Source organism: Callorhinus ursinus, unplaced genomic scaffold (assembly GCF_003265705.2).
Source record: "Callorhinus ursinus isolate GAN/ISIS: 27379988/994484 unplaced genomic scaffold, GSC_fseal_2.0 scaffold8, whole genome shotgun sequence".
Classification (NCBI taxonomy): domain Eukaryota; kingdom Metazoa; phylum Chordata; class Mammalia; order Carnivora; family Otariidae; genus Callorhinus; species Callorhinus ursinus.
Window position 1 is genome coordinate 48,963,092 of NW_027397070.1, and position 24,867 is coordinate 48,987,958.

Here is a 24,867-nt window from a genome sequence, read left to right on the forward strand (position 1 = left end):
CCACAGGAGCATATAATTCTACAAGCTCTGAGAGAAACACACTATCCTATGACAGGTTAAGATAGTGAGTCCAGAGAGAAAGGGATTCACTCAACACCACACAGCTTATCAGCGGTAGAACTGAGACAAGAGGCCAGGTCTTTGGTCTCCCAGCTCAGTGCTCCGTTAACCACACAGCCGTACTTTGCCACAAACACCATTACCCCATGACTTATGTTGACAGATACTGAATGCAGTCACTGAGGCAGGTTTCTAGTGGTCCCAAGAGACAGGGCAATTATTTCATTGTTCTGCACAAAACAACTGGGAGGGAAAGAGAAGGCACCAAGGAGGAAAAAGCTTTATTAATAGAGCCTAGGCATGTCGGGGAAACCCAGTTCAGTCACAGAGATTCACAGAGATGAGAGGCTAATATTGGTACAGGGCAGGAGGCTAGTACTACAGAATATCCTGTAGAAAACCATGTGTGAAACTCAAACCTCCATCCTAATATCCTAACCGTCTGAAATGCTGCTGAGTTTAGCCCTGGTGAACCTTCTGGAAGCTCCTAGTGAAATAATGAGATTTGTGCATAAGGGAAGAGCACTACAGCACTGCTGAATCTGAGCTCCATAAAAGGTTATGGGTTTAGGGTGGGAGAAGTAGAGGAAAAGATAACGGGGATGTCCTTATCACCCACACAAGGCCATCTTGGTATGCAGGTGAGAGAAGAACCACAAGTCTTGGACAGAGGCTAGACTGGGGCATCAGAGGGCACTGGTTGAAGAAACACAACATCTGGGCAATCTCTGTCATTATGTGGAGAACTCTGTGCAGTCTGGTGTGAAGGCACCTCCAACAGTTCCTGGCTATTACTGGCACCCCTTCCTGAGGTCCCTTGGGAGAGAGCCATTTTGGTTCTTTTCTGATTTCATTCAGAGCAGAACTGCCAATGTCCAGCACCAAGTCCAGGGTCATAATTAGCAGAGAGGAATGGAGTGGCCACTCTATGACACCTGACCTCTTAGTCTAGGTGACTTCTTTTCTAGAGCAGTCATTTTTCCCAGACCAAGAGAGATCTTGCCCAATATGGGCCCAATCTAGAAATTATTCCCACCTTCATGTGAGCACCAGGTGGAGAGAATCTTCCTCATGAGTCAAAGCTTTAGATCTTGGCCCTTGGACGATGATCCTTGGACAGAAGATCAGTCTGAAGCTGTCTGTGCCCAGGCGCTGGTTTCTGTCCTCAGAGTAGCAGGCACTGCCTGTTGATGATGGGTCCAAGCGATGAGTGGTACTGTAACTCTCCCAATGAATAGCACGCTCTACTTTCACAGGCAGGAAAGGAAGAAATGAGGCAGGTTTCAGGGTAGCCAATGCCACTTAATTCTTCCATCGAATTTGCTGTGGAAAGAACAAACAATATCCATTTCCACTGACCCCTAGAGAGAGGTAGGGGAATACAACAAAACAAGGCTAACAGCTAGATAATGCAAGAATAAGAATGGAGAGCGAAGTTGAGAATGGTTTTTCTAATATGTGGGGGAGTTTGCTTATTCAAACATGAATCAAACACCCATTCTGTATATTATAAGCTTCATTTAGGGCATTTATTCTGGTTCTGCCCTACTCAAGACTAAGACTCACTAGCTTTAGATAATCCAAGGGTAGGTCCCAAAATATCTAACAGGGAGCTAAGCTCCATATTAACAAAAAGCTCAGCAATTTCCTGCTATGAGAGATGAGCCAGCTGTTGCCCAAATAGCTAAATCTGTTTTACCCACTTATTTCCAACAGGTGCGTCACCCCTGGCCCCAGGAAACTACCATCTGGATGTTCTGAATCTGTAGCAGTTGTTTCCATACTCCCTGGACTAGTACCTCTGACCCGCTATGTTTAATGATTACCAGGGTGCTATGTGAAGTTTCAGCCCCAGGTCCCCAGATTACCACTGGATCATCCCACATCTCAGGAGTAATTTCTGCTATTCAAAGCAGTGCTTCAGATCCTGAGGCCCAGAGGAGATCCTTGTATCCATGATACTCAGCAAACTGTGACCCCATCCAGGCCTTGGGGATATATATTTGATGGTACTATGAGGACCGTCTCCTGGGACTGCTGGAGAGTATGCTGTAGCTGCTCACCGAGCTATTCAGAATGGCATCAATCTTCTCCTCCTCTGCTGATCCTTTATCCACCTTACTCCTGTATGCTAGCAACTGTTGACGGTCCTTCAGGTCCCGGCAAGTCTATACACCAACAGACACAATAAAACCTCCAATCAGCCTTCTCTACGAGGGCGTTTTTCTTTCTGCCACTCCCAACATGGGGCCAAGGTTCAAGGAGAGGCTGAGGGGCTATAGTGGGATGACAGTGGGGTCAAACACCTACAGAACTTCTTATTGAAGAGAAATCTACTGAGCTTATGTGGCTGGATTCAGTTCTGTGAATTCCGTTAAGTGCAGCAAACTTATAAAAGCAAAGAGGTTATCAAAGGGCTGGGAAAATAATACAGGAGAACTCGTACCAAACTAATTCTTGCCAGAATATTTTGTCTATTAAGTTGAAATTGAAAGCACCTCAGGATCTAAGACAGAGAATATAATAATTCCCCATTCTCCAGTAAGGGTCTGACTCAGGGTTCTCATTTCTTAGGGACTCACATCAATGACGACATCATGGCACTTGAACTTGGTGGCTAAGTTCAACTTTGTGTCCACATCTTCCACCAAATTAACATACTCTTGTAGTATCTATGGGAAAAGGTACTTCTGATTAATGACTCCCAGACCCATAAAACAAAGAGCTCTAAAAGGAAGACAACAAAAATCCTGAGGAAGGCAAGAGTTCCATATCTGATTTCTACCATTCCCATGATTAACCATAGAACTAGTCCTGCAATGGGGAGTGAGGTAGACTATACGCAGTACTTCCACGCTTGCCCAGGGGAGATGGGAAGAGCACACTCCGCCTTACCCTACAGCTAGATACGCAGGCGAACAGGTGTTCTAGATCTGACCTGGTGCTATGCTCATTGCTCCTTGATGTCCTTTCTCACTGAGCTCTCCTTTTGTATCATTTGAATAATATGTCAGTGCTCCACATGGGCTAAACAGAGTAGATGTTCCTCAAAGAGGGGCAGTCTGGGATTACTTCTAAAGGGGAGAGGAGAACTTCTCTCCTTCGCCTTTTCTATCTCAAGGTCCACTACCACCATTATGTTATCTTTAAGATAAGACCAGAGCAGGTCTCAAGTCTCCCATCACTGACCAGTAAGAGGTTAAAAGTTAGGCCTCCTAGAGGATCCTGTACCCAACACTCTTTGGGGGCCCTTACCTGGACAGGGGCACTATTCTTGTGCAAAATTTCCACAACCCGATGGAAGCCAATGGGTGCTCTCTTCTTAGTGTAGCCCAGCCAGTTCTGAAAAGGGAAGACGGGGCAGCAGTAGCTAGGCAAGACAGACTCAACACATTTTGTGACTATTCATTTTAGGTTTAGAATAACATGGTGGTGAGTATGGATGGATGGGAGGTGGGAGATAGAGAAGTGAAGAGAGAGGAGTTTTTCAGAAAAGTCAAGGAATTTAAGAGGGTGGAAAAAGAGCCAAAGAGGGGCGCCTGGGTGGCTCAGTCATTAGGCATCTGCCTTCAGCTCAGGTCATGATCCTAGGGTCCTGGGACTGAACCCCGCAACGGGCTCCCTGCTCAGCAGGAAGCCTGCTTCTCCCTCTCCCACTCCCCCCTGCTTGTGTTCCCTCTCTTGCTGTGTCTGTCAAATAAATAAATAAAAAATCTTAAAAAAAAAAAAAAAGCCAAAGCTATGAAATAAGTTCTTAGATCTACAGGCAGAAAAAAGTCTGTGAAATATGGCTAAATGAAATAAACAATTTACTTCATAATACTTGTAGTATGAACTTATCCAGGTAGAAAAAACCCTATCCTCTGTGTTTATATTCATATAAGGGTATTTGTAAATTCATGAGGGAAAGTCTGGAAAACTACCCATCAAACTTTTAAGATTATTTGCCTTGCAGAAGGGACTGAGATAGGAGCATGTAGACAATGGAGGAGGAACTTCACGTAATCTGACCGTCGTGCTCTCATATAGTGTTTGATTTTGACCAGACATGTATTGCTTTGTAGGCAATGTAACTAATTAAATAACTAACAACAATAACCACCACCAAAAGGGGGGGGCACCTGGTGGGCTCAGTAGGTGGGACATGCAACTCTTGATCTCAGGGTCATGGGTTTGAGCCCCACATTGGGTATGTGGCAATCACTTAAGAATAAAATCTTAAAAAAACAAAAACCCAAACAACAAGAAAACAACAACAAAAACCTAACAGATGGGAACAACAGAAAATTCTCAAATCCATTATAGAAAAAAGGATATTGAAAATATAAACAGAGACATGACAACCAAAGTAATGCAAGATCCTTGACTGGATCCTGACAGCAAACAAACACAAAAAGAAACAAAAAGCTCTAAAGAGTGGATTTGAAATCAGACTATAAATATGATATAATATTGTTAAATATCCTAAAAATGATAATAATACTGTGGTTATAAATGAAATAAATGCTTAAGTATTCAAAGGAGAAGTGTCATGTGGTCTGCAACTTACTTTCAAATGGTTCAGCGAAAGAAAAAAGAGAAAGCAAATATGGCAAAAATGTTGATAAATTAGTGAAATAAGACTTTTAGTATGTTTATTATACTATTCTCTCAACTTTTCTTCTGGTTTGACATTTTGGAAAACAAAAAGTTGGAGGAAAAATGTAAACCAGTAACTAGAATGGGAGATCCCCACGAGGCCTGGGGTAACACGATGGTATGTCCAAGGCTCCAGCAGCACCAGACAGTCTCCAGGCACCCACCTTTGTGGTAAAGAGGGCATCGACATCATGCCAGGCTCGAAGCTTGGCGCGGGCAGCCAGGGCCGTCAGCACATACTGTTTGTCTGGGATCTAAAAAGCAGAGACCAGGGGAATTAAGGGAGAGTAGAAATGCATCAGGGGAGAATTCTGGAAAAGATAGGCAAAAATATTCCCTGATGTTGATTCTGTCCCTTAAAATGTACAAATCTCTCAAGTCATCAAGAACCTCTTCATTCCCAAGCCCCAGCACTGCTGCAGGCCATTCCGTTGAAGTCTTCTCTCACTTCCCACACACTCATTCCTTTCTACCTTTAATCGTGACCATCAAGGGACTTCCTGTACAGGGTGACCAAGCAACATCCATTCCATACAGTTACTCTGATACTACTTTACCAAACACTGACCAATTTATATCTACCTTAAATGTCTTCTTCAGGTTGACTGGACTGCTGAACGTCCCCTAGGATGAAAGTGGAGAAGGAATTTTTTTTTTTTTAAAGATTTTATTTATTTATTTGACAGAGAGACACAGCGAGAGAGGGAACACAAGCAGGGGGAGTGGGAGAGGGAGAAGCAGGCTTCCCGCGCAGCAGGGAGCTCAATGCAGGGCTCAATTCCAGGACCCTGGCATCATGACCCAAGCCGAAGGCAGACGCTTAACAACTGAGCCACCCAGGCGCCCCGTGGAGAAGGAATTTTACTGTTACCGACTTTCCCAAATACCATCCAATCTAACATTTTCTTTCTACTACCTAGACATTGTACATTTCTCTCCGTAGCCATTTAAACCCAGAAGTTAACGGAAGAGAAAAACTCCACCAGATCCAACTGGATATCATCACAACTTGGCTAAACAAGACCGGATTAATGGGTATGGTGTATTTCTCAATTTTATGCCAATCTTGTGATCATTATGATCATTCCCACCTATGATCATTAAACTCGAACCTCTTCAGAAAAACATTTTTTTTTAAGTACCCACAAATACTTCACACCCCGCTGCTCTTCTTTATACCATGTGAGTCCATCTGAAATTACGGACCTTTGAGCAGGGGCTGCTGTGGGACCAGCACTGGTGAGACCGAATGTCCTATGCTAGCATGCCAGCTCACTGGAAGCCACACAAGCCCTTTCAAACCTCTTTTTCCCCCTTGGCTCACCCCTTCTGAGGGCCAGGGAAGCTTCCAGATGGACCTCCCCAAGAACTATACACACCCATTGTTAAGAGCACACTGAAATAACTGGCTTCAAACTATATTCTCTTGTGTGGTGAGAGTGTGTGGGGTCTTTCACACTTTGCCTATACCTCAGCCTCCGTGTAATGGTAGAAGCACGAGTAGAAAAGCGTTGTCACTAATGGCATGTTGAGGATAGAAGCTTTGCGGGGGTGCTTCCGAAAGATCTCAGTCTGTCCTGCTGATTCTAGATGTCGATCATTTGCCTGTGGTGGAGTGAAACAAGTGAAAAAACAACAATATCCACAAAGTAGAGGCAGGACAGAAACATTAAATACTACAGCAGCTGTGCTTCCTATCCTAGGAAGGAGGCAAAGAAAAGAGAAAGAAAGAAACTGCCCAGGATAACCCAGGGGAGTTTAAAATCCATAAAATGATGACAGATCCACGTTGAATGGAGGAAGACTAGAGAAGTAAGGATGAAATGGGAGTTCTGGGAGAGAAAACACTTCCAGGTTAACAGCAAGAAAAAGGATGCCTGAGAACAATGAGGGGGAAAGGGCTACCATGGAAAGAGGAAATGAAAGGCTCTTAGAGAATGTAACAGGAAATGACATATACAGCAGAGCACAGAGGTCTCCTAGATGCTGAATGGCACTGAGCACCAGCATTGAAGCAGAAAATGTAGAGACAAGGAGTCTAACCTCAATAATGATTTGGCGTTCCAGGAGGGTGTAATGGTCTTGAATATGTGCAGAATCTTCTGCTGAAAATGGCAAACTGGTAAAGAGCCAGAAGGTTAGTACCTCTTTCTCTACCAAAACAAGAAACAAACCCAACTAAATCAAATCACCACCGTAAGCATAAGAGGCTCACGGCACTTCACAAATCTGATCTCAGTGCACCTTTAGAGCATCCCTGAAAGGCAGAGAGAGAGAAAGCAGAAAACAGAATAGACCTTTGGCTGGGATTCTGTATTTTAGGTTTTGCCAATTCAAGAGGGATCCCGAGGGGTGCCTGGCTGGCTCAGTCAGTAGTGTGTGCAACTCTTGATCTCGGGGTTGTCAGTTCCAGCCCTCTGTTGGGTGCAGAGATTACTTTAAAAAACATAAAATCTTAAAAAAAAAGAAGAGGGATCCTGAAAGTCCACAAAATATATAGTCATCAGTGGTTTTGCTGAGGAATGAGTTAGAAACCTCTCACTGTGGGAGCTGGAATGTTTAGCAAATGAGTCACTTAGTGAATGAGCGAGGCTAGCCGACTGCCCATCACCCACATCCCAGTGAAGCCCTGTGGTTCCTGTCCTGCCTTAATGTCAATGCTTAACTCTCCTTAAGGGGTGCTTACAATTGTTAGCCATTTCCTGTTGCAGAGGAATAAGGTAAAATTAAATTACCCGGCATGGTGGTACGTGTATAGGCTGATAAAGATCTCAGACATCTACACAGATACCAAGGGTCCCATCTTCAACACTACATTTTACACATGAAAAAGTTGAGGGACAAACAGAATCTTGCCTGAAAGTCATACGTGGTAAACCAAGAGGTAAGGCCAGGAACAGAAGCCAGATTTTAAGCTTCCAGTTCACAGATGTCTCCTTTAGAAAGTGCTGCCTTAGTCCTGTACTCCACTTACTCCCGGAAGAATTCTGAAACTCAGTTACACTATCCCAGGTAAGTGTGAGCCACAGCCAATTTTTAGAAAAGATAAAGGGAGACAGCAATAGGTTTCAGTTACTTCACTATTCTAACTCTTCTCTTTGTTCACCAGAGGCCACTATGACATAGTTCAGTATCTGGTAACATTAAAACTAAGGATTGCACAAAGACGAATTTCTAAATGTGAATCCTGGAACTCCTATCCCATGAGGAATGACTAAAGCAACTGTGAATACTGAACCGGGATTAAGACCTACTGTGTAGACTCTATGCCTATCTTGAAAGATAGAAGGAAGCAAGTTTCAGCTCAATAAGTATTTAACGATAATGAAGGTTGTCCAACAATAGAATAAGCTACTTCCTTCCAATTTTAGTATATGTGCTGCCGAAGCAAGCACTAGAATAAGCTACTTCCAAGAGCAGTGAGTGCTCATCACTGGAAGAGTAGTATGTGGGGCTGGTTTTTATAGGGACTTATATCCTGGATGAACACCTATACTGAATCAGTGGTTCTTGTGCTCTGCGGTCTCGGGGACCAGTTAACACTGAAAATAATATGGAAGGTAGTGCTGCCAACCTTTTTATTTTAATATGTAAAGTCAAAAAAAAATTACATCCCATTTTACCCCCAAAAAAGGGAGGGAGAGGAAGAAAAAATAATCCCAGAATAAAAGGCAGTCTTTCAAATTAGATAAATTTAACTGTAGAAAAAAACTCTTTACATTTTCTTTATTTTTCTCAATTTACTACCCATCAGTGAAAACTCTACTGGGGAAGTAATGTCTGGAAGCACTGAATGAGACCATCTTTAATGATGCTTGTATGTCCCACTGTTAGCCTTTCCCTTCAATTACCTATCCACTCCACCCTCATTTAGTCTCTTCAGTTCTCTGTGTAAGAATATTTATACTTTAAAACATTTCTCCCCAATACTTACCCAATGCAGGTCTTAAGAAATTCTTTTCGTTTCTCAGGGTCCTGAATGTTCAAGTGCTCACGATAATGAGACAGCTGCAAAAAAATAAATAAATAAAAGAAAGAAAGGCTTTGAACCATTTTGTCTACTCTGTCTCCTTTGAAGGGTGAAGTGGCTATGTAAGTAGCCTTTCCATCCGTAAAAAACTAAATTCTTCATTATCAGAGATTCCTCTGAGTGGGGACAGGTGTGCAGGTAGGGAGAGGGTAGAGAGTAATTCAAAATTGCTCTTTGGGGACACCTGGCTGGCTCAGTAAGTAGAGCATGGGACACTTGATCTCGGGGTTGTAAGTTCAAGCCCCACACTGGGTGTAGAGATTACTTTAAAAAAGAAAATCTTCAAAATCTTTGGTTTATCTATAACTGCAATATCCAACACTGTAACCACTACCCCCATTTGGTTTACATTTATATTTAAATTAATTAAGTTAAACAATTCAGATCCTTAGTTATATTAGTCATTTTACCATGTGACTAGTGGCTACCATATCCAACAGCACAGATGGAGAATACTGCCATTATCGTAGGAAGCTCTACTGGACAGTGCTAGCCTATAATGAAGCACTGAGTAGTTGAGTACCTAGCTTTACTCCAAAGTTTGGCTTTAGCCTCACTATTTAATTAAAACCAGCTTTTGCTTCAGCCTTAGCCTTTGAAAGGCCAAAGAACTAAATGCTTACTCCAACATTATTTTTGGCACCCTTGACCTTGTACATGATCGATGGTAGCACAATCCTATAAATAGCTAATAATTAAAATCAGTAACATGAATAAGCCATGTCCTCTGATTCACTGCTGACACCTACTGAAGATTCACATTCAAATACTACAGGTTCTACATATAGCTCTGAAAGAAAATCTCCTTATGTGCTTTCTATTTTGGAATTCTAAAAAAAGAACTGAAGTTTAAATCCCCATTTATTATTACAAGAACTAATTGATGCAATAATTAATGATGACTGTAAAAGCTGTGATTTTATGTACAATTATTAAAACTTTCCAAGAACCAGGGAGCCTGGATGGCTCAGTTGGTTAAGCATCTGACTCTCAGTTTTGGCTCAGTTCATAATCTCAGGGTCCTGAGATCGAGCCCTACACTGGGCTCCATGTTCAGCGCAGAGTCTGCTCGTCTCTCTCCCTCGTGCTCGCTTCGGCAGCACATAAACTAAAGTTGTCCCTCTCCCTCTGCTCCTCCTCTTTCTCTCTCATAAATAAAATCTTTAAAAAAAAAAAAAACCTTCCAAGGATTAAAAAATAAACAGATTGACAGTTAATATCAATATTAAGAGAATGAACTGACTTTAGGAAGGACAGTATATCCTTTTAGAAACAAGTGTATAAAAATGTAAATGAAAAGGTCATAATCTAATCTTCATAAAATATCTAGAATATAATCATTCTTAGCATCAAAGAAAGTAATCTTTAAGAGCTATAGTTAATTTTTATTGTTCAATTCCATTTTGGCCTTAAGTCTTTAAACAAAGTCCTACTTAGGTAACCTTCCCATTCTATGAGGATAAACTGAAAGCAGACTACCAACTTTACCAATTCTGAAGTTTATAAGGTTGGAAAACTCTAAATTTATATACAAGAGGATGCATGATAAATCATCTTCAATTCAAAAATAATAGAGAAAGGAAGAAAATAAGAATGTTTTAGAGGAAAATGAGTTACCCAAAACACATTTATTTTCACTAATCAAACTTCAAAAAACAACAAACTTTATAAGAATGCTGTATGAAGAAAATTCCTTACAGTTTCAAATCTATGGAGATTAAAAATGTAAACAAAAAGCGTTTCCAAATGATTGCTACAGACGGCCAGTCATTTTCAGTAGATTATGATAAAGGATTTCTGAGATTTTCCCATGCCTTGAATATTAAGTACAAGTTCCTTTTACAAAATGGTACTGAAAAACATTTTCCTGAATTACATTCTGCTGGGCAAAGGTTAGCAAGATTATTAGACGTGCCAGCTGAATGTGAGCACTGGTCTCACCACAGACGTGCGGTACAGTGAGGCAGTGACTGAAGGAATGAAATGGCAGTGACTGCCACTGATGGTCCTGAGGAATTCTAACCCCTGCACTATAAGGGCAAACTTTTAAAAAGTGGATCACTACAGTTTTAATAATATAATGAAATCTTTGGTACAATTTCAGCTTTATTCTTGTATTCCAGGAGTTTATTCTGTAATGGTGAAAATCTGCCAAGAACCAGTTTTAACACTCAGTCATCGAGCTCTCAGCCAAAATGTGGGTTAGGGGCACCACCAGCTTGACCTATCTTCCTTCTTGACCTATATCTGGTTTCTTATCCCTCTTTTTTTTTTTATTATGTTATGTTAATCACCATACATTACAGCATTAGTTTTTGATATAGTGTTCCATGATCTTATCCCTCTTAACTTACAACATTTTCTAGTATTGGAAGCCAAAACCCAAAAGCTCCTACAAACCAGGATCTGAAAACAACTAGAAACTAAAAAACAAATTACAAATTGACCAGGCCAGTTTTTATTCATTCTTCAAAAAAATATTCATAAGCCCAATCAAAAGAGCATATAAAAAGAAACAGTACATCATTGGGATTAAGTTTTCAGGCTCCCCAGATGCCTTTCTCTTTTGGATGCAATCAATACCAAAGGAAAGGAACTGTTAACTGCTCTGGGATCTTGGAGACTGGGTTTTGGCTTACATTTCTGTTAAACAGGTCCCCAACTGAAACGAAGGCCACACTTACCGCAAGCTCTTCTGTTCTATCTAGGAACCTGGGAAGAAGCAGAAGGGAGCAGGGCATTTTTATCTATTGATGTGTGGCAACGTAACCTCACAAAATAGGATGGCTGCTCTAGGAGAAACATAATTCAAATTCATTTGCCTCCATACATGACTAAGCCCTCCTCTTCTTAAACTTTCTACCACCAGCAACCTCTTGAAAACACATGGTGGGTCAAATATTATTGTTCCCCTGATCGCTCTGGCTGAAAAGCAAGGACAAGAAGGCACTGCAGGACACTAATAACTTTGTAATGTTAACAGGTCTGAGAGAAAGGCTCAGAGCCTCCACAAAACCTTAGTTCACAGTAGTCTTACAGGGATTTTTGGAAAAACTAAAGCACTCTTCTCTGTCAGTACAATCTTGGAAACAGATTTTCTATATTGTTCTCTGCTGTTTTCACGTACAGTGTAGAAAGAGCTTTGTCTCTCTCAATGGTGTAAGGTCTTGGAGAACAAGGACTTTGTTTTCTGATTCCTTCTTATTCTGAATGGACCACTATAATTAAATCACTGCTTTGACCTAGAGGCGATGCTTAATAAATCCTTGTTAATTGGGAAGGAGGGAATTGAGGAAGGGAACAGCCTGCCTAAATGAATATGTCTTCTGCAAATTCCTGGCTAACCATCTCTAATCTTGGCCCTGACCAAGTGATCTGCTTTCCCACCTTTGTCTTTGGGACAGCTCATCACTGTGCTACAGTCACTGGGTAACTGGAGTTTCCTTGGGCCACGTATCAGCCTAAAAGGAGGTTCCAACCCCTTCCCTGGCATTGAAGAAAGGACATAATAGATATACATTTTAATCTACTGGCAGGAAAGTCCCTACTGATTAGAATGAGATAGGGAAGGAAGGAAAACATGGTAGAAGACACGCCCCTGCCCTGGGCCTCCAGTAACTATGCCCACCTCTTACCTCTCCACCTATCAGATTCCTATCTAGTCTCAATTCCTAACCTCTTCCATAAGGCTTTCTTTGGGTACCCTGGCTGAAAATTATATTTGCTTCTTCTGTTCTTCCATTTACTTCCCACTGGCATCACTGGGGACCAAGTAATAAGAGATACCTTCATTCTAGGTCTTTCATAATAAAATGCTTAAAAATATTAGTAATACAGACTAGGCATTACACTAAGTGCTTTTCCCACACTAACTCTTAATCTTCATCACCTGTGGGGTAGGAATCATCATTTCCGTTGTATCGTTGTGGAACTGATGCTAGGAGAGGTTAGGGAACTTGCTCAAGGTCACTTCATGAACTAAGTGGTGGTGCCGGTATTCAAGGCAGGTTATGCTGGACTCCAGGGCCTGGTTCTTAACCACCGGCTACACTACCATTTTATCACTGGCTAAGGTGCATTATTAGTTATCCCCATGTTTCAGTATCTCACCTAACAACAAAAAAGGACAGTGTCTTCTTTGTATCCTCCAGAGAGCTTTGAATATAGTACTTTGTAAACTTTATAGACAAGATGATCAGTTCTTACCTAAAGAGGTCCAAAAGCAGCTTTTGATCCCCTATTTCTTTAAGGAAGTGAATGAGATGTCTCAGGGCAACCTGTCGCACCTCCAGCTCTCGGAAGAGGGTCTCTGGTAGGCAGGAAGGAGTTAGGTGGAGAAAGATTAAAGCCTATTACTCAAGTGTGAAATTGGTCTCCCTCCTCATACATTCCAAACATCTCCTCAAAGTCAATCACAAGCGAGGAATAGCTTTTTGTGGCACCAATTCCTCTGGATCAACCCACCACCAACACATTCCATGGTCCAGGGCAACTCTTGGTCATTCAATCAGCCTTCAGTTTTCACCAACCCAACCAGCAGGCACCTAGCATAGACTGAGGTCCTCAAACCAACACAGCCATCTGTCTGTCTAGTAAACAGGGAGGCTTTGGAGTTAATGTAGTTATCACCCTACAGGATGAACAACCGCCCTCAGAGATGAGAAGAATACTCTGAAGTCTTAGGCCACCCCAGCTGTCTTTGAAGCAGAGCTGATGATGAATTCTGGTAATGGAAGCCACAGTGCCATTCTCCCTTCAAATGCAGCAGGCATCTTGACAACTGAAGATTTCTCTCAGTTCACGCTCACCTTTGCTCAGTGTCCTTTTCAGGAAGATCAGAACCTAGAGGAAAAGAGAACAAAGAATAAGTTATCCTGTGTAACCTACAAACACAAAGCCCTGCCCTGAGCTCCTGATGTGTAGCAATGAGGTCAGTGACTCATTAGGAATCTTGGCACATCCAGACAACAGATTTTTCTATGGGATAGAAGGACTGGTGATAGACATGTGGAATTGAGCTGTGTCTCAGAGGAGTTCACCCGCCCATTCCCATACTGGCAAGAGATACCTCCCTCTGGGAGAGACCGCTCTCATGCCTCTCCTGCCTCAGACTGCAGGATTGTTGTTTTTATTTTTTTAAAGATTTATTTATTTGAGAGAGAGCACCTGTGCACGTGCACTTACGTGCATGCACACAGCAGGGAGAGAAGCAGAGAGAGAATCTCAAGCAGACTCCCTGCTGAGCGCAGAGCCCCATGCAGGGCTCGATCTCACGACCCTGAGATTATGACCTGAACTGAAATCAAGAGTGGGTCACTCAACCGACTAAGCCACCCATGCGCCCCTCGGATTACTTTTTAGAACAGAGTAGCCAACCTGCTGCTTCTTGATTATAATCAAGAGTTCCACATCCGATGCATTTCCTGCCAGCCGAGCCTCAGAGCAGGTATTACTGAGGATCCTACACTTTAAGAGGAATCCAGGATCTCTACTAGACATTTAACCTAAAATGTTAAAGTCCTATTCTGATCGGGCTTCGAGAAACTAACAAGAACAATTAAGCAAACGACAAAGCCCACCACTTACTGCAGTAATGACGTTTCCATCGTGCACGCTGACTGCTTCCTCCAGGAGTCGTAGCTTGTCCTGTAAGGAGCGGAATCGTTCTAGAGAGCAGACCTGGCAGAACAAGAGCAGAGTTAGTGTGCAAGGAAGTCTGCATGTCCTGATGGAGTCCTGCCGCAGCCAAAGGCTGGAGATCACTCATTCTCTTTAAAATGACGTATAACTGACATACAATAAAATCTAAAGGGTAGAGTTCAGCGAGTTTGACAAGTACGTATAAAATTCCATCTAACTGTTACCACCATCAAGATACAGAACAACTCCATCAGGCCAAAAAGTTCCCTCGTGGGCTCTGATGTCAACGCCCCCCTTCCATCCCTAACTCCTGGCAGCCACTCATCTTTCAGTCACTGAAGTTTTCTCTTTTCCTGAATTTCACAAATAGAATCATACAATATGTACTCTTTTACATCTGACTTCTTTCACTCAATATCACATTTCTCAGAGGAATCTATATGTTGTGCTGAGTACTACTAGTTTGTTCCTATTCACTGGTAAGTAGTTTTCATTGTATGGATAGATCACCATTTATCTACTGAAGGATATTTGGGTTATTTCCATTTTGGGGGCTATTATGAAGAGAGCTGTTGTGAAAATCTGTGTTGTCTTTTTTTTTTTTTTTTAAGATTTTATTTGAGAGAGAGAAAGCGCGTACATGCGAAAGTGGGCACACGGCGGGGCGGGGGGCGGCGCAGAGTGGGAGGGACAAGGAGGCTCTGCACAGAGCGCAAGCCCAACACAGGGCTCAATCCCAGGACACTGAGATCACGATCTGAGCTGAAACCAAAAGTCAGACACTCAACCTGCTGAGCCACCCAGCTGCCCCCGTGTATAAGACTTTGAGCGTATGTTTTCAATTATCTTGGATTGTAAATGTCTAGCAATAAAATTAAGTATACGTTTAACTTTGTAAGAAGCTGCCAGACCGTTTTCCAGAGTAGTTTTAACATTTCACTTTCTCGCTCTCCCTGTATGAGAGAGCTCTAGCTCCTTCACAGCCTCCCAGTGCTTGGTATTATCAGTATTTTCAAATTTAGCCACTCTAGTGGCTGTACAGTAGTATCTCACAGTTTTAATTCACATTTTCTTGATAACTGTTGATGTGGAAGATCTTCTCAAGCGCTCTTTGGCCATTCATGTAACTTTTTTCTGATATAACTGAAATCTTCCACCAAGTTTCTTTTTGGGTTGTTTATCTTCTTATGAAAGATAATCATTGTCCTTTATATAGTCTGAATAAAAGTCCTTTACAGTATATGAATTTTGCAAATATTTTCTCCCAGCCATGGTGGTTTTTCCCCCACAAGAACTCTCTCTCCGGTGACCTTACCTTGCCCTTCCGGAGGCGCCACACTGTGTCACTGGGGCTCCAGTCATTGCTGTAATCCTGGAATGTTAACAATACATGAATCTCAGGAAGTTAAGGGATCAGAATTATCAGTGTGCCAGCTCCTCACCTGAAACTCATCTTTATTCCCCGATAGGGAAATATTTTGTGGGAGGAGGAAATGAATGGAAAAAAAAATGAAGAGCAGGGATAGTCTTGTTCTGAGTTTCTGAAGGAATTAGAACAGGGACAATGAAGGCAAGAAGAGATGGATCAAAGAGGGAAAGAACCAACTGACAAAACCCTATGGCTACTGGTTCAGGATTTCATTCACTAGACATAATCAGTCACGTTTTGGGATTCTAATGAATGGCTTTGCAGACAGAAGGAAAGAGGGAGACATGTTCCTCTTCTGGAGCTTATAATAGTTTCCTCCTTATGGATCAATTTGCTTTGTTATGTGCTATCTTGGGAATATGAGCTCCACCAAGCTTCCAGACCACAGTGATGATCAAAAGTTTCAAAGTACAACCTCCAAAAGGCAGTATAATGGGTAAGGAAAGTGTACTAAGACAGAATCAGAAAACAGATTGTGAGTCCCAGTTCCACCACTTAATAGCTATGAGACCCAAGGCAAGCCCTGATGTTTAGATACCCAGTTTTCTTATCTACAAAAAAGTTAAAATAATAGCTGTTCAAAAAGTTGGAAGTATCAAGCAAGATAATGTACATCAAAGCACTTGGAACTCTGTAAAGTGTCACACCAGTGTAAGATATAACTCACCCTGTATTCCCCCTTGGGTCTGCCCAGCTCTGGAGCATAGCTTTTGGCAGGTACGTCCGACAGAGCTGAAAAAGAACAGGCAGCTGGTTCAGAAGGACACCATCTTCAGGTCAATCCTTTCCTCTACTGCTTCCTTCTCACACACATTTTTTTGACTTGTGAGGTCCCAAGGCATCTGAGACATCTTTATGGCCCAAAGTAGATCTTAGCTCCTCCCCAAAGACAGCATCCCTAGAAGTCACCCCTTGTTCCCATAGCCAGAATGATCTTGACCTCCTTATTCAGTAACAGAAAATTTCTCTAATAATGGTGGTAGATTCAGGAGAAATTTCATCTAATTACCACCTAGCCCCATGACTCCCCAGACTGTATTCCATATCAGTAATATCTCCCACAGCAATCAAGAGCAGAGGGTCAATGCTTACCATCAGAAAGGGACTGGAAACTTCCAGGTCTAGTTCTCCCTGAAGGTAAAGAATATATAAGGGAAGAGATCAATAGTTCAAGTCAGAGCCATTTCAGACTTTGTTAAGGATGCAGTATGTATAGAACCTTTTTATGCAACATGGGAACTCAGGCTTAAAAAAACCTCCATTCAACTTCAGAAATCTGAGGTGCCATGAAAAACACAGGGTGGAAAATTTTTTAAATTGTGGTAAAATATACGTGACATAAACTTTAGCATTTTTCACCATTCTTAAATGTACAGTTCAGTGGCACTGAGTATATTCACACTGCATAACTATCACCACTATCCATATCCAGAACTTTCTCATCATCCCAAACTGAGACTCTCTACCCATTAAACAATAGCTCCCCTTGCCTCCTTATACCTCCAGGCCCTGGTAACCACTATTTTACTGTCTTTCTGAACCTGAGTATACTAGGTATCTTACAGAAATGGAATCATACAGTATCTGTCCTTGTATGTCTGGCTGATTTTTTTTTTAAGGAACTGCCATACTGTGCTCCACAGTGGCTGTACCATTTTACATCCCCACTGGCAGTGCACAAGGGTTCCCAACAGCAATGCATAGGGGTAGGCAGGAATGCTGACCTTAGCAAATTTCTTCAGTACTTGCCACAGAACTAATGTCAGTTTTGTTCATCATGTTCCTGAAACCCAGTCCCATCCCTCTGAATTTCTCTCATTTCTCCCACTTCTAATCCCTAACTGCCAGCTCCAAAGATAATTCTTTAGCCTTCAATAATTTTTTTCTTCCAGAGTAAATGAAAATTATATCCTGAGTGGTTTTTTGGAAAGAGAAAAGGAGGGCCCTCTGTCCCTTTAACCATCACTCTTTACCTCTAAAAAAGCTGCTCAGGGAGTAGGTAGAAGTAGGTTTGGGTAGTTGTGCGTAGGTGGAGAAGCTGTTCCGACTCTTTAGCTGTTCACGCCCCTCCTGGCTTGACCCACTATTACCAGCAGTCTCTTTGATGGACCATGAGATACCTGTGAAATAGTAAGAACTAAATCAGTGATTCTCATCCAAGATAATCCTTGAAATCCAGCACTCTGATAAACACTAAAAGTTTTTCACCAGAGGCCCTGGTCCCTTATTAACATGGACTTAAAAAATTGGGGCAGGGAGAAAGGATAAAATCAGATAGACTAATCAACAGAAAGAGGAGCAAAGGAAATTAATAAATGGATCACAGAAAAGGAAATTCAAGTGGCTATTAAACATATGAAAACATGCTCAATCTCACACTTAATAAGAGTATTACACAAAGTACACTGAGATACCACTGGCCCCTCCAAGACTGGCAAAGATCCAAAGTCTGATAATACTCTGTTGGCAAGGCTGTGGGGAAAGAGGAACACTCGAACATTGCTGGTGGGAGTACACTGGTGCAACCCCTGTGGAGAACAATCTGGCAACGTGTACCCCATACAGATGCAAATACCCTCTGCCAGTGATTCTACTCTAAAAACTGATCTTTCATGTATTCATATTGGGCAGGAAATAAGGTTACTGATAGCAGTATAAACAAGGAAAGATTGAAAATCATCTGAAGTTCATCAAAAGTGGACTGGTTAGGGGCGCCTGCGTGGCTCAGTCAGTTAAGCGTCTGCCTTCGGCTCAGGTCATGATCCCGGGGTCCTGGGATTGAGCCCCACATCGGGCTCCCTGCTCAGGGGGGGAGCCTGCTTCTCCCTCTGCCTCTGCCATTGCCCCTGCTTGTGCTCTCTCTGCCAAAGGAATAAATAAAATCTTAAAAAAAAAAAAAGTGGACAGGTTAAAGAAGTTATGGAAAATCCATATAATGTAATCCTATGTTGCTGTTTTCAGAGAGAGAGAGTGAGAAACTTCTTTATGTACTGATATAGAAAGACCTCCAAGCTATATTGCCAAGTGAAAAGAATAGGGTATAAAGTATGCTACCATTGGTGTAAAAAAGGGAATAAGAAAATATATTCCTATATGCATTTCCAAATGTAGAAAGAATCTTTAGTTGAACACACAAGAAGCAAACAACAGCAGTGTTCTGAGATAGAAGAAACTGAGAATAGTAGATGCATGATAGTGTGGGAGGGAAACTTTACACTGTATGCCTAAAATACTTGATTTTCAAATCCTGATGGTATTTCCTATACTAAGAAAATTTTTTAAAATATTCTTAAGAATCAGATGGACTGGGCAAAAGTGTTAAGCTAGACAGTGAGGCCTGGTGGCTAAGGAAGTCAGTCCTGCCAGCCAGTTATGAGCAATTAAGCTAGCAGTTCCAAATATGACTGAATATTAGAAGCACCTGCAGTATCTATTATAAATTAAGACTCCCCACCCCCACCCCCACCCCCGAGACCTACTGAATCAGTTTCTGGAGTAAAGCCTAGGAACCTAACTTTAACAAGCACCCCAAAATGAGTCTGAAATAGCCAGCCAAGCATTAGCCCCAGGATGGCAGACCTAGAGAGCCATATGGGAACCACTGCTGTTATTTCCTCAGGTTTCTTCTGGGGTTAAATTTCCAAATGTACGCTCATCTAAAAATAGTCTACCCTCATTCCCCTTCCTAACAAGCACTGAGGAGACAAGCAAGCGGAGCCTTCATTAGTGACAAGAACCTGAATATCAATCCCTTCCTACAGCCTCCTCTACTTACTTCCCACAGGTTCCCCACTCCAGCTGACTCTCTCCAGGTCATCGTCATCCTCATCATCCACGAAGTCGCGAAGACTATTCACTGCTCTCTTGGATTCCTTTAACTGCAGAGGGACATAAGGCAGGGCACTCAGGCAATCACTACTTCCACCTCTCTCTCTGACAACCAAGAAGGCTGAGCAATTGGGACTTAAGATGGCCAAAACTTTCACCCTCTGCAATCGAAAGCCTAGCCTGCTAGATATTTGCCAAGAGAACAAATTGCTTTTTAGCCAACACTGAAGTCCAGTGGCAAGAGTTAGAAGGAATTAAAGCTGCTTTTAAGTTCTAATCATATACCTGGCAATGACTTGCTGTGTGAACCTGGGTGAGTTTATCCATCTCTCCAAAAATAAATCCATTTCCCCATTTGTAAAATAGATGCAAAAAGACAACATCCAATCCAGTTCATCATTCAAAAATAACAAATTACATCACATGATAAAAGACTTGGGATTCTGAGGGAAAAAAAGAAACTGAAATCACCCTAAGAATAAAAGTAAGAAGGGCAGAGAGTTGGTTTTTCAATCCCTCTGGCTCTTTTTTGAGGGCTCTTCTCTATGAACATTTTTCTAAAGATCTAACCCAAAACATTTCCGAGCCTAATGGAGACAGAGTCAAAAGCCAGGTTACCAAGGATGTGAGGGGAAAAAATTTTAGAATGGCACTGTGGAGGAGGTGTGACCTGCAGCAATTGTTCATGAAAACTTACCTGTGAGAGCTCATCATCTTCATCATCAAAGGTGAAAGCCTTGAACTTGGAGCTGTTCCAATATTCCTCCTCATCACCCTTTGTCCGATTCATCTGGAGTAAGAGTAAGACAGATGTATGTCCCTCCCTGGATTGCTTCCAAAAGAGTGCCAAAAGCTTTAGATTCCTTCACTGCAAACTCTCCCTCCCACCCCACCCTGCAGTTACTGGAGATGTTTAAAAGAATTTGAGAAAGGAAATACTGAATCTGTCACGTCAAATCAGATCGTTAGAAGTCTCCAACTGATCAAACCATACTTCTGATCCTTTAATTACCCACAAGTAGTCATTCATTCTTAGAACACCTACTTTGTTCAAGGCACTCTCTCAGGTGTTGAGGGGATATTTACAAAGTGCAAGACACAGTCCCTCTTCTGAAGAACCCTACAACAGAACTGGGTATTCAGCATTGATACATATAAAGGTAACAGTACAAGAGTTATAAAAATGCATCACAAATTTTGCTGAATACACAAGATCAAAGTATCAACAAAACAGATAAAAACTGCATTCATGTACTGTTCAACATATATCTTTTATTGAGTGCCATCTTTGAGGCACTGTTCTAGGCTCTGTGAATACTACAGTGAATAAAACTGGCAAATATCTTGCTCTCATATATGCTTGCTAAATGCCAGAAGAAAGAAAGCAAAGATTAAATGATGCAGAATTGGGCGCCTGGGTGGCTCAGTCGTTAAGCGTCTGCCTTCGGCTCAGGTCATGGTCTTAGGGTCCTGGGATCGAGTCCCACATCGGGCTCCCTGCTCCGCGAGAGGCCTGCTTCTCCCTCTCCCACTCCCCCCTGCTTGTGTTCCTGCTCTCGCTGTCTCTGTCTCTGTCAAATAGATAAATAAAATCTTTAAAAAATAAATAAATAAAATAAAAATAAATAAATAAATAAATGAAGCAGAATTATCCTGCCTGTATCTTCAAATTATGAGTAATTTACCAAAAAGTACTGGCCAAAATTTAGGAACTGAGGGTGTGGCTAAGAAAAGTATAATAAGAATCAGTCAAAACACAACAAGTCCCTCTCATAATTCTAAAATTAGTTTTCAGGACAACCCTCTCAGGTCCCCTCCCTCTTTGGGAGCTTTGTACTATCACTCAATAAACCTTACTATAAAAAAAATTAGATTTCACTCTGAAAAAAATGTTTTGCCCTAGAATTACAAACTTAATTATCAATGCCAACTGGATAGAGTTGAAAACTGATTTAAACTAAGAACTAGTTACCAAAACACCCAAAGCAACAAAAATAACTCCAAAGGCTACACATCAAATTCTAAAGAATCAATTTGCTTTTCCTTTTATTTCAATAGTACCTTCACAACAGAAGCTTGAGATAGACTCATCATGGCAGCCCTGTTGAAGCTTCTTTTTTAATTGTGTTTTTTTCCCTTAGGATTGAATTGTAAGAATTCTTTTTTTAAAAAAAAAGATTTTATTTATTTATTTTAAAAGAGAGAGAGTGCATGTGCGCAAAAGAACATGAGTAGGGGGGAAGGGCAAAGGAAATCTCAAGCAGACTCTGCACTGAGTGTGGAGTCTGATGTGGGACTTGATCTCATGATCCTGAAATCATGACCTAAACCAAAATTATGAGTCAGTCGCTTAATCAACTGAGCCACCCAGGTGGCCCTGTTGAAGCTTCTGAAGGCCCTTAACATACTCTACAGATATTCCTCAACTTACAATGGGGTTAACATCTGGATAAACCCAACGTAAGTCGAAAATAGTAAGTTGAAAATGCTAAACGGCATAGCTTAGCCTAGCCTACCTTAAATGTGCTCAGAACACTTACATTAGCTTCAGTTGGGCAAAATCATCTAACACAACGCCTATTTTATAAAAAGTGTTGGATTATCTCATGTAATTTATTGACTGCTGTACTGAAAGTGAAAAACAATGATTGTGTGGGTGCAGAATAGTTTAAATATATCAGTTGTTCACCCTTGTGATCATGTGGCTGACTGGGAGCTGGGGCTCACTGCCACTGCCCAGCATCAAAAGACTATCATGCTGTATACCGCCAGCCCAGGAAAAGATCCAAATTCAAAATTCAAACTAGTTTCTACTGAATGTATATCACTTTTGGGATACCTGGGTGGCTTAGTCGGTTAACGGTCCGACTCTTGATCTCAGCTCAGGTCTCGATCTCAGGGTCATGAGTTCAGGCCCCGTGCTGGGCTCCACACTGGGTGTGTAGCCCACTTAAAAAAAATATATATATATATATATATAAATGTGTATCACTTTTACACCATCATAAAGTTGAAAAATTTTAAGTTGAATCATTGTAAGCCAAGGAATCATCTGTACTCGCACTTCCTGATTCTTGTGTTTTCAGGGGATACAGGAATTGCAAAGGTATGGTGGGAATTTTCTACTATCTGATCCCTTCCCATGGCAGACATCACTAACTGATTTCTACTGAACCCAGATGTAACTTAAAAATCCTTCTGTATATTTAAAGCTAAATAAAGCTGGCAGATACAATGAAATCATCCCTCATGGTGGTACAAGCACAAGCTTTATAGTAGGCAGCTTTGAATTCAAATCTTGGTTTCTCAATTCTGAGCAAACTGGTTAAATAATTTTACGTCTAGGCCTTGGTGAAAATGATACCCTACTTCACAGGATTGCAGTGAAGAAGAAATAGGACTCAGGAAACACCTAGCAGAAAGTACATACTAAAAGTCAATTCTTGGGGCGCCTGGGTGGCTCAGTCGTTAAGCGTCTGCCTTCAGCTCAAGTCATGATCTCAGGGTCCTGGAATCGAGCCCCACATCGGGCTCCCTGCTCTGCAGGAGGCCTGCTTCTCCCTCTCCCACTCCCCCTGCTTGTGTTCCCTCTCGTTGTCTCTCTCTGTCAAATAAATAAATAAAATCTTTAAAAAAAATAAAATAAAGGTCAATTCTTTTTAGTACAGGATATTTTACTGACACCTTTCCATCTTGGTTTCCTTATCTGTAAAATGGGCATAACAATAGATACCTAACTTACAAAATTGTTGTGAGGCTTAAACTAGTTAATACTTATAGAGCACTTAGTGCCTGACACAAAATTAATGCTCAGTATTACTTTTTATTAACAAAGCATCATGGTAACTTGGAAAAAGCTAGAAAAAAAATATTTTTTAAGCAATCCTGAATTTTTAAAACAACTAATTTGACACAAAAATGCTGAGAATTGCTCTCACAAACACTGAAGACTTGCGTAGAGCATGTAAACGTCCCTGGCACAGATACCAACTTACAGAGCACTCTGTCATCCTCACAACAGCTCTGTAAGGTAGGCCTGGTAGATTTCATCTCTATTTCACTGACGAGGAAAATGAGGCACAAAAGGATTAGGTACCCAAACCACTTTGCTAATTGCTCCTATAATCCAGGTTTTCAGGCTCCTGGATCCTTTCCACTCTGACATGCAGGGTCCTTCTCTGTTTCACTCTAGGGAAAACCAAGGCAGGTCCTTACTTCCCTGCAGTAAATAAGTATCTGTAAATATCTACCAACAAGCATAGCATATGTCCAAGAAGCCCAGTAATCCACCAGTGGGTTTCTGGAATCTTTTTTAACCATGCAACCGCAGTGGATACTTGACACCAGTTTGTACTTCTAAAGCCAAATCAGAGCCTAGATTTACCTGCCAAGGAAAGAGATAAAGTTAATTTAACGTCTCTAGAAGTTACACCAACCAGGTACGATTTTAAGGGTGACTGAAAAAGGTGCTTCAACATGATTTCAAATACAGCAGAGGCTTGTCCCTATCGTCACCTGTTCACTGAGGGCCCACAAGACAGGGCAACAAATCCAAGGAACATTAACAAAGGAAAGGAAAACGGACATCAGCAAAAAAAAAAAAAAAAAAAAAAATCCACAACCAACACGCCCCCTGCTTCAGAACGCTTCACAAACCAGCTACCGAGAAGTTAGATTCAGATTCAATTATCATCTTCGGAGCCAGGCTTATTACAGGTGAAGCTATGAACTAAGACCAGGGAATGTGGGTTAACCGAAGAAGAAGACTCTACGGGCGAACGTCCAGGAAGCCATGGATCTACTGCAGTCGCCAGAGCCCGGCGGATCGCTGGCAGAGTAAATGCTCCTTCAAAATCAAATGTCGAGGTTCACTTACAGCCCCAACCCCGAGCGTACTCGGGCCCCCGGCATACTCGGTCGCTCCGACTGCTAGAGTCGGGCCTGGGGGATCTAGGGACGCCTCAGAGAATAGGGGGAAAAGATGTTTGCGGAGAGGCTGGAATCAGCCACACACGCGGCCCACACGGCTTGGGACACCCTCACCTCTTCCACACCGAGCCCACCCTTTCAGGACAGCGTCAGACTCTTCCGCCGCTGGACCACCCTTTCTAGTCAGGCTAAGCGGCGTAGAAAATGGGCGGAAGCTTATTCGAGGAGTGGGGCGGAAGGAGGGAATGTGAGTCAAGAAGGGAGCCGCAGGGCATGCTGGAAATTGTAGCCTTTTCGCCTCCGCGGTCAAGCG

General features: G+C 42.0%; 1 protein-coding gene across 4 annotated transcripts; it reads right to left on the reverse strand.

The window, feature by feature from the left end:
• Nucleotides 1–322: 322 nt before the first annotated feature.
• On the reverse strand, nt 323–24,805 carry VIPAS39 (VPS33B interacting protein, apical-basolateral polarity regulator, spe-39 homolog). 4 transcript variants are annotated; one of them, XM_073895651.1, is made up of 21 exons: nt 24,669–24,784; nt 20,323–20,415; nt 19,911–20,068; nt 19,573–19,675; nt 17,771–17,917; nt 16,890–16,928; nt 16,465–16,529; nt 15,684–15,740; nt 14,315–14,407; nt 13,537–13,570; nt 12,935–13,037; nt 11,413–11,440; nt 8,633–8,706; nt 6,742–6,817; nt 6,169–6,303; nt 5,281–5,322; nt 4,863–4,952; nt 3,316–3,402; nt 2,643–2,732; nt 2,124–2,228; nt 323–1,383 (listed from the first exon to the last, which is right to left on the reverse strand). In XM_073895651.1, exons 3-21 carry the CDS (start codon nt 19,950–19,952, stop codon nt 1,363–1,365), a joined length of 1,431 nt encoding a protein of 476 aa, XP_073751752.1. In that variant the 5' UTR covers nt 19,953–20,068; nt 20,323–20,415; nt 24,669–24,784; the 3' UTR covers nt 323–1,362. The 4 variants fall into 4 exon arrangements, with proteins under 4 accessions (XP_073751752.1, XP_073751751.1, XP_025725332.1 ...); XM_073895650.1 differs by lacking the exon at nt 19,911–20,068 and adding an exon at nt 22,465–22,574; XM_025869547.2 differs by lacking the exon at nt 19,911–20,068 and having other exon boundaries at nt 24,669–24,805.
• Between the last annotated feature and the right edge of the window lie 62 nt (nt 24,806–24,867).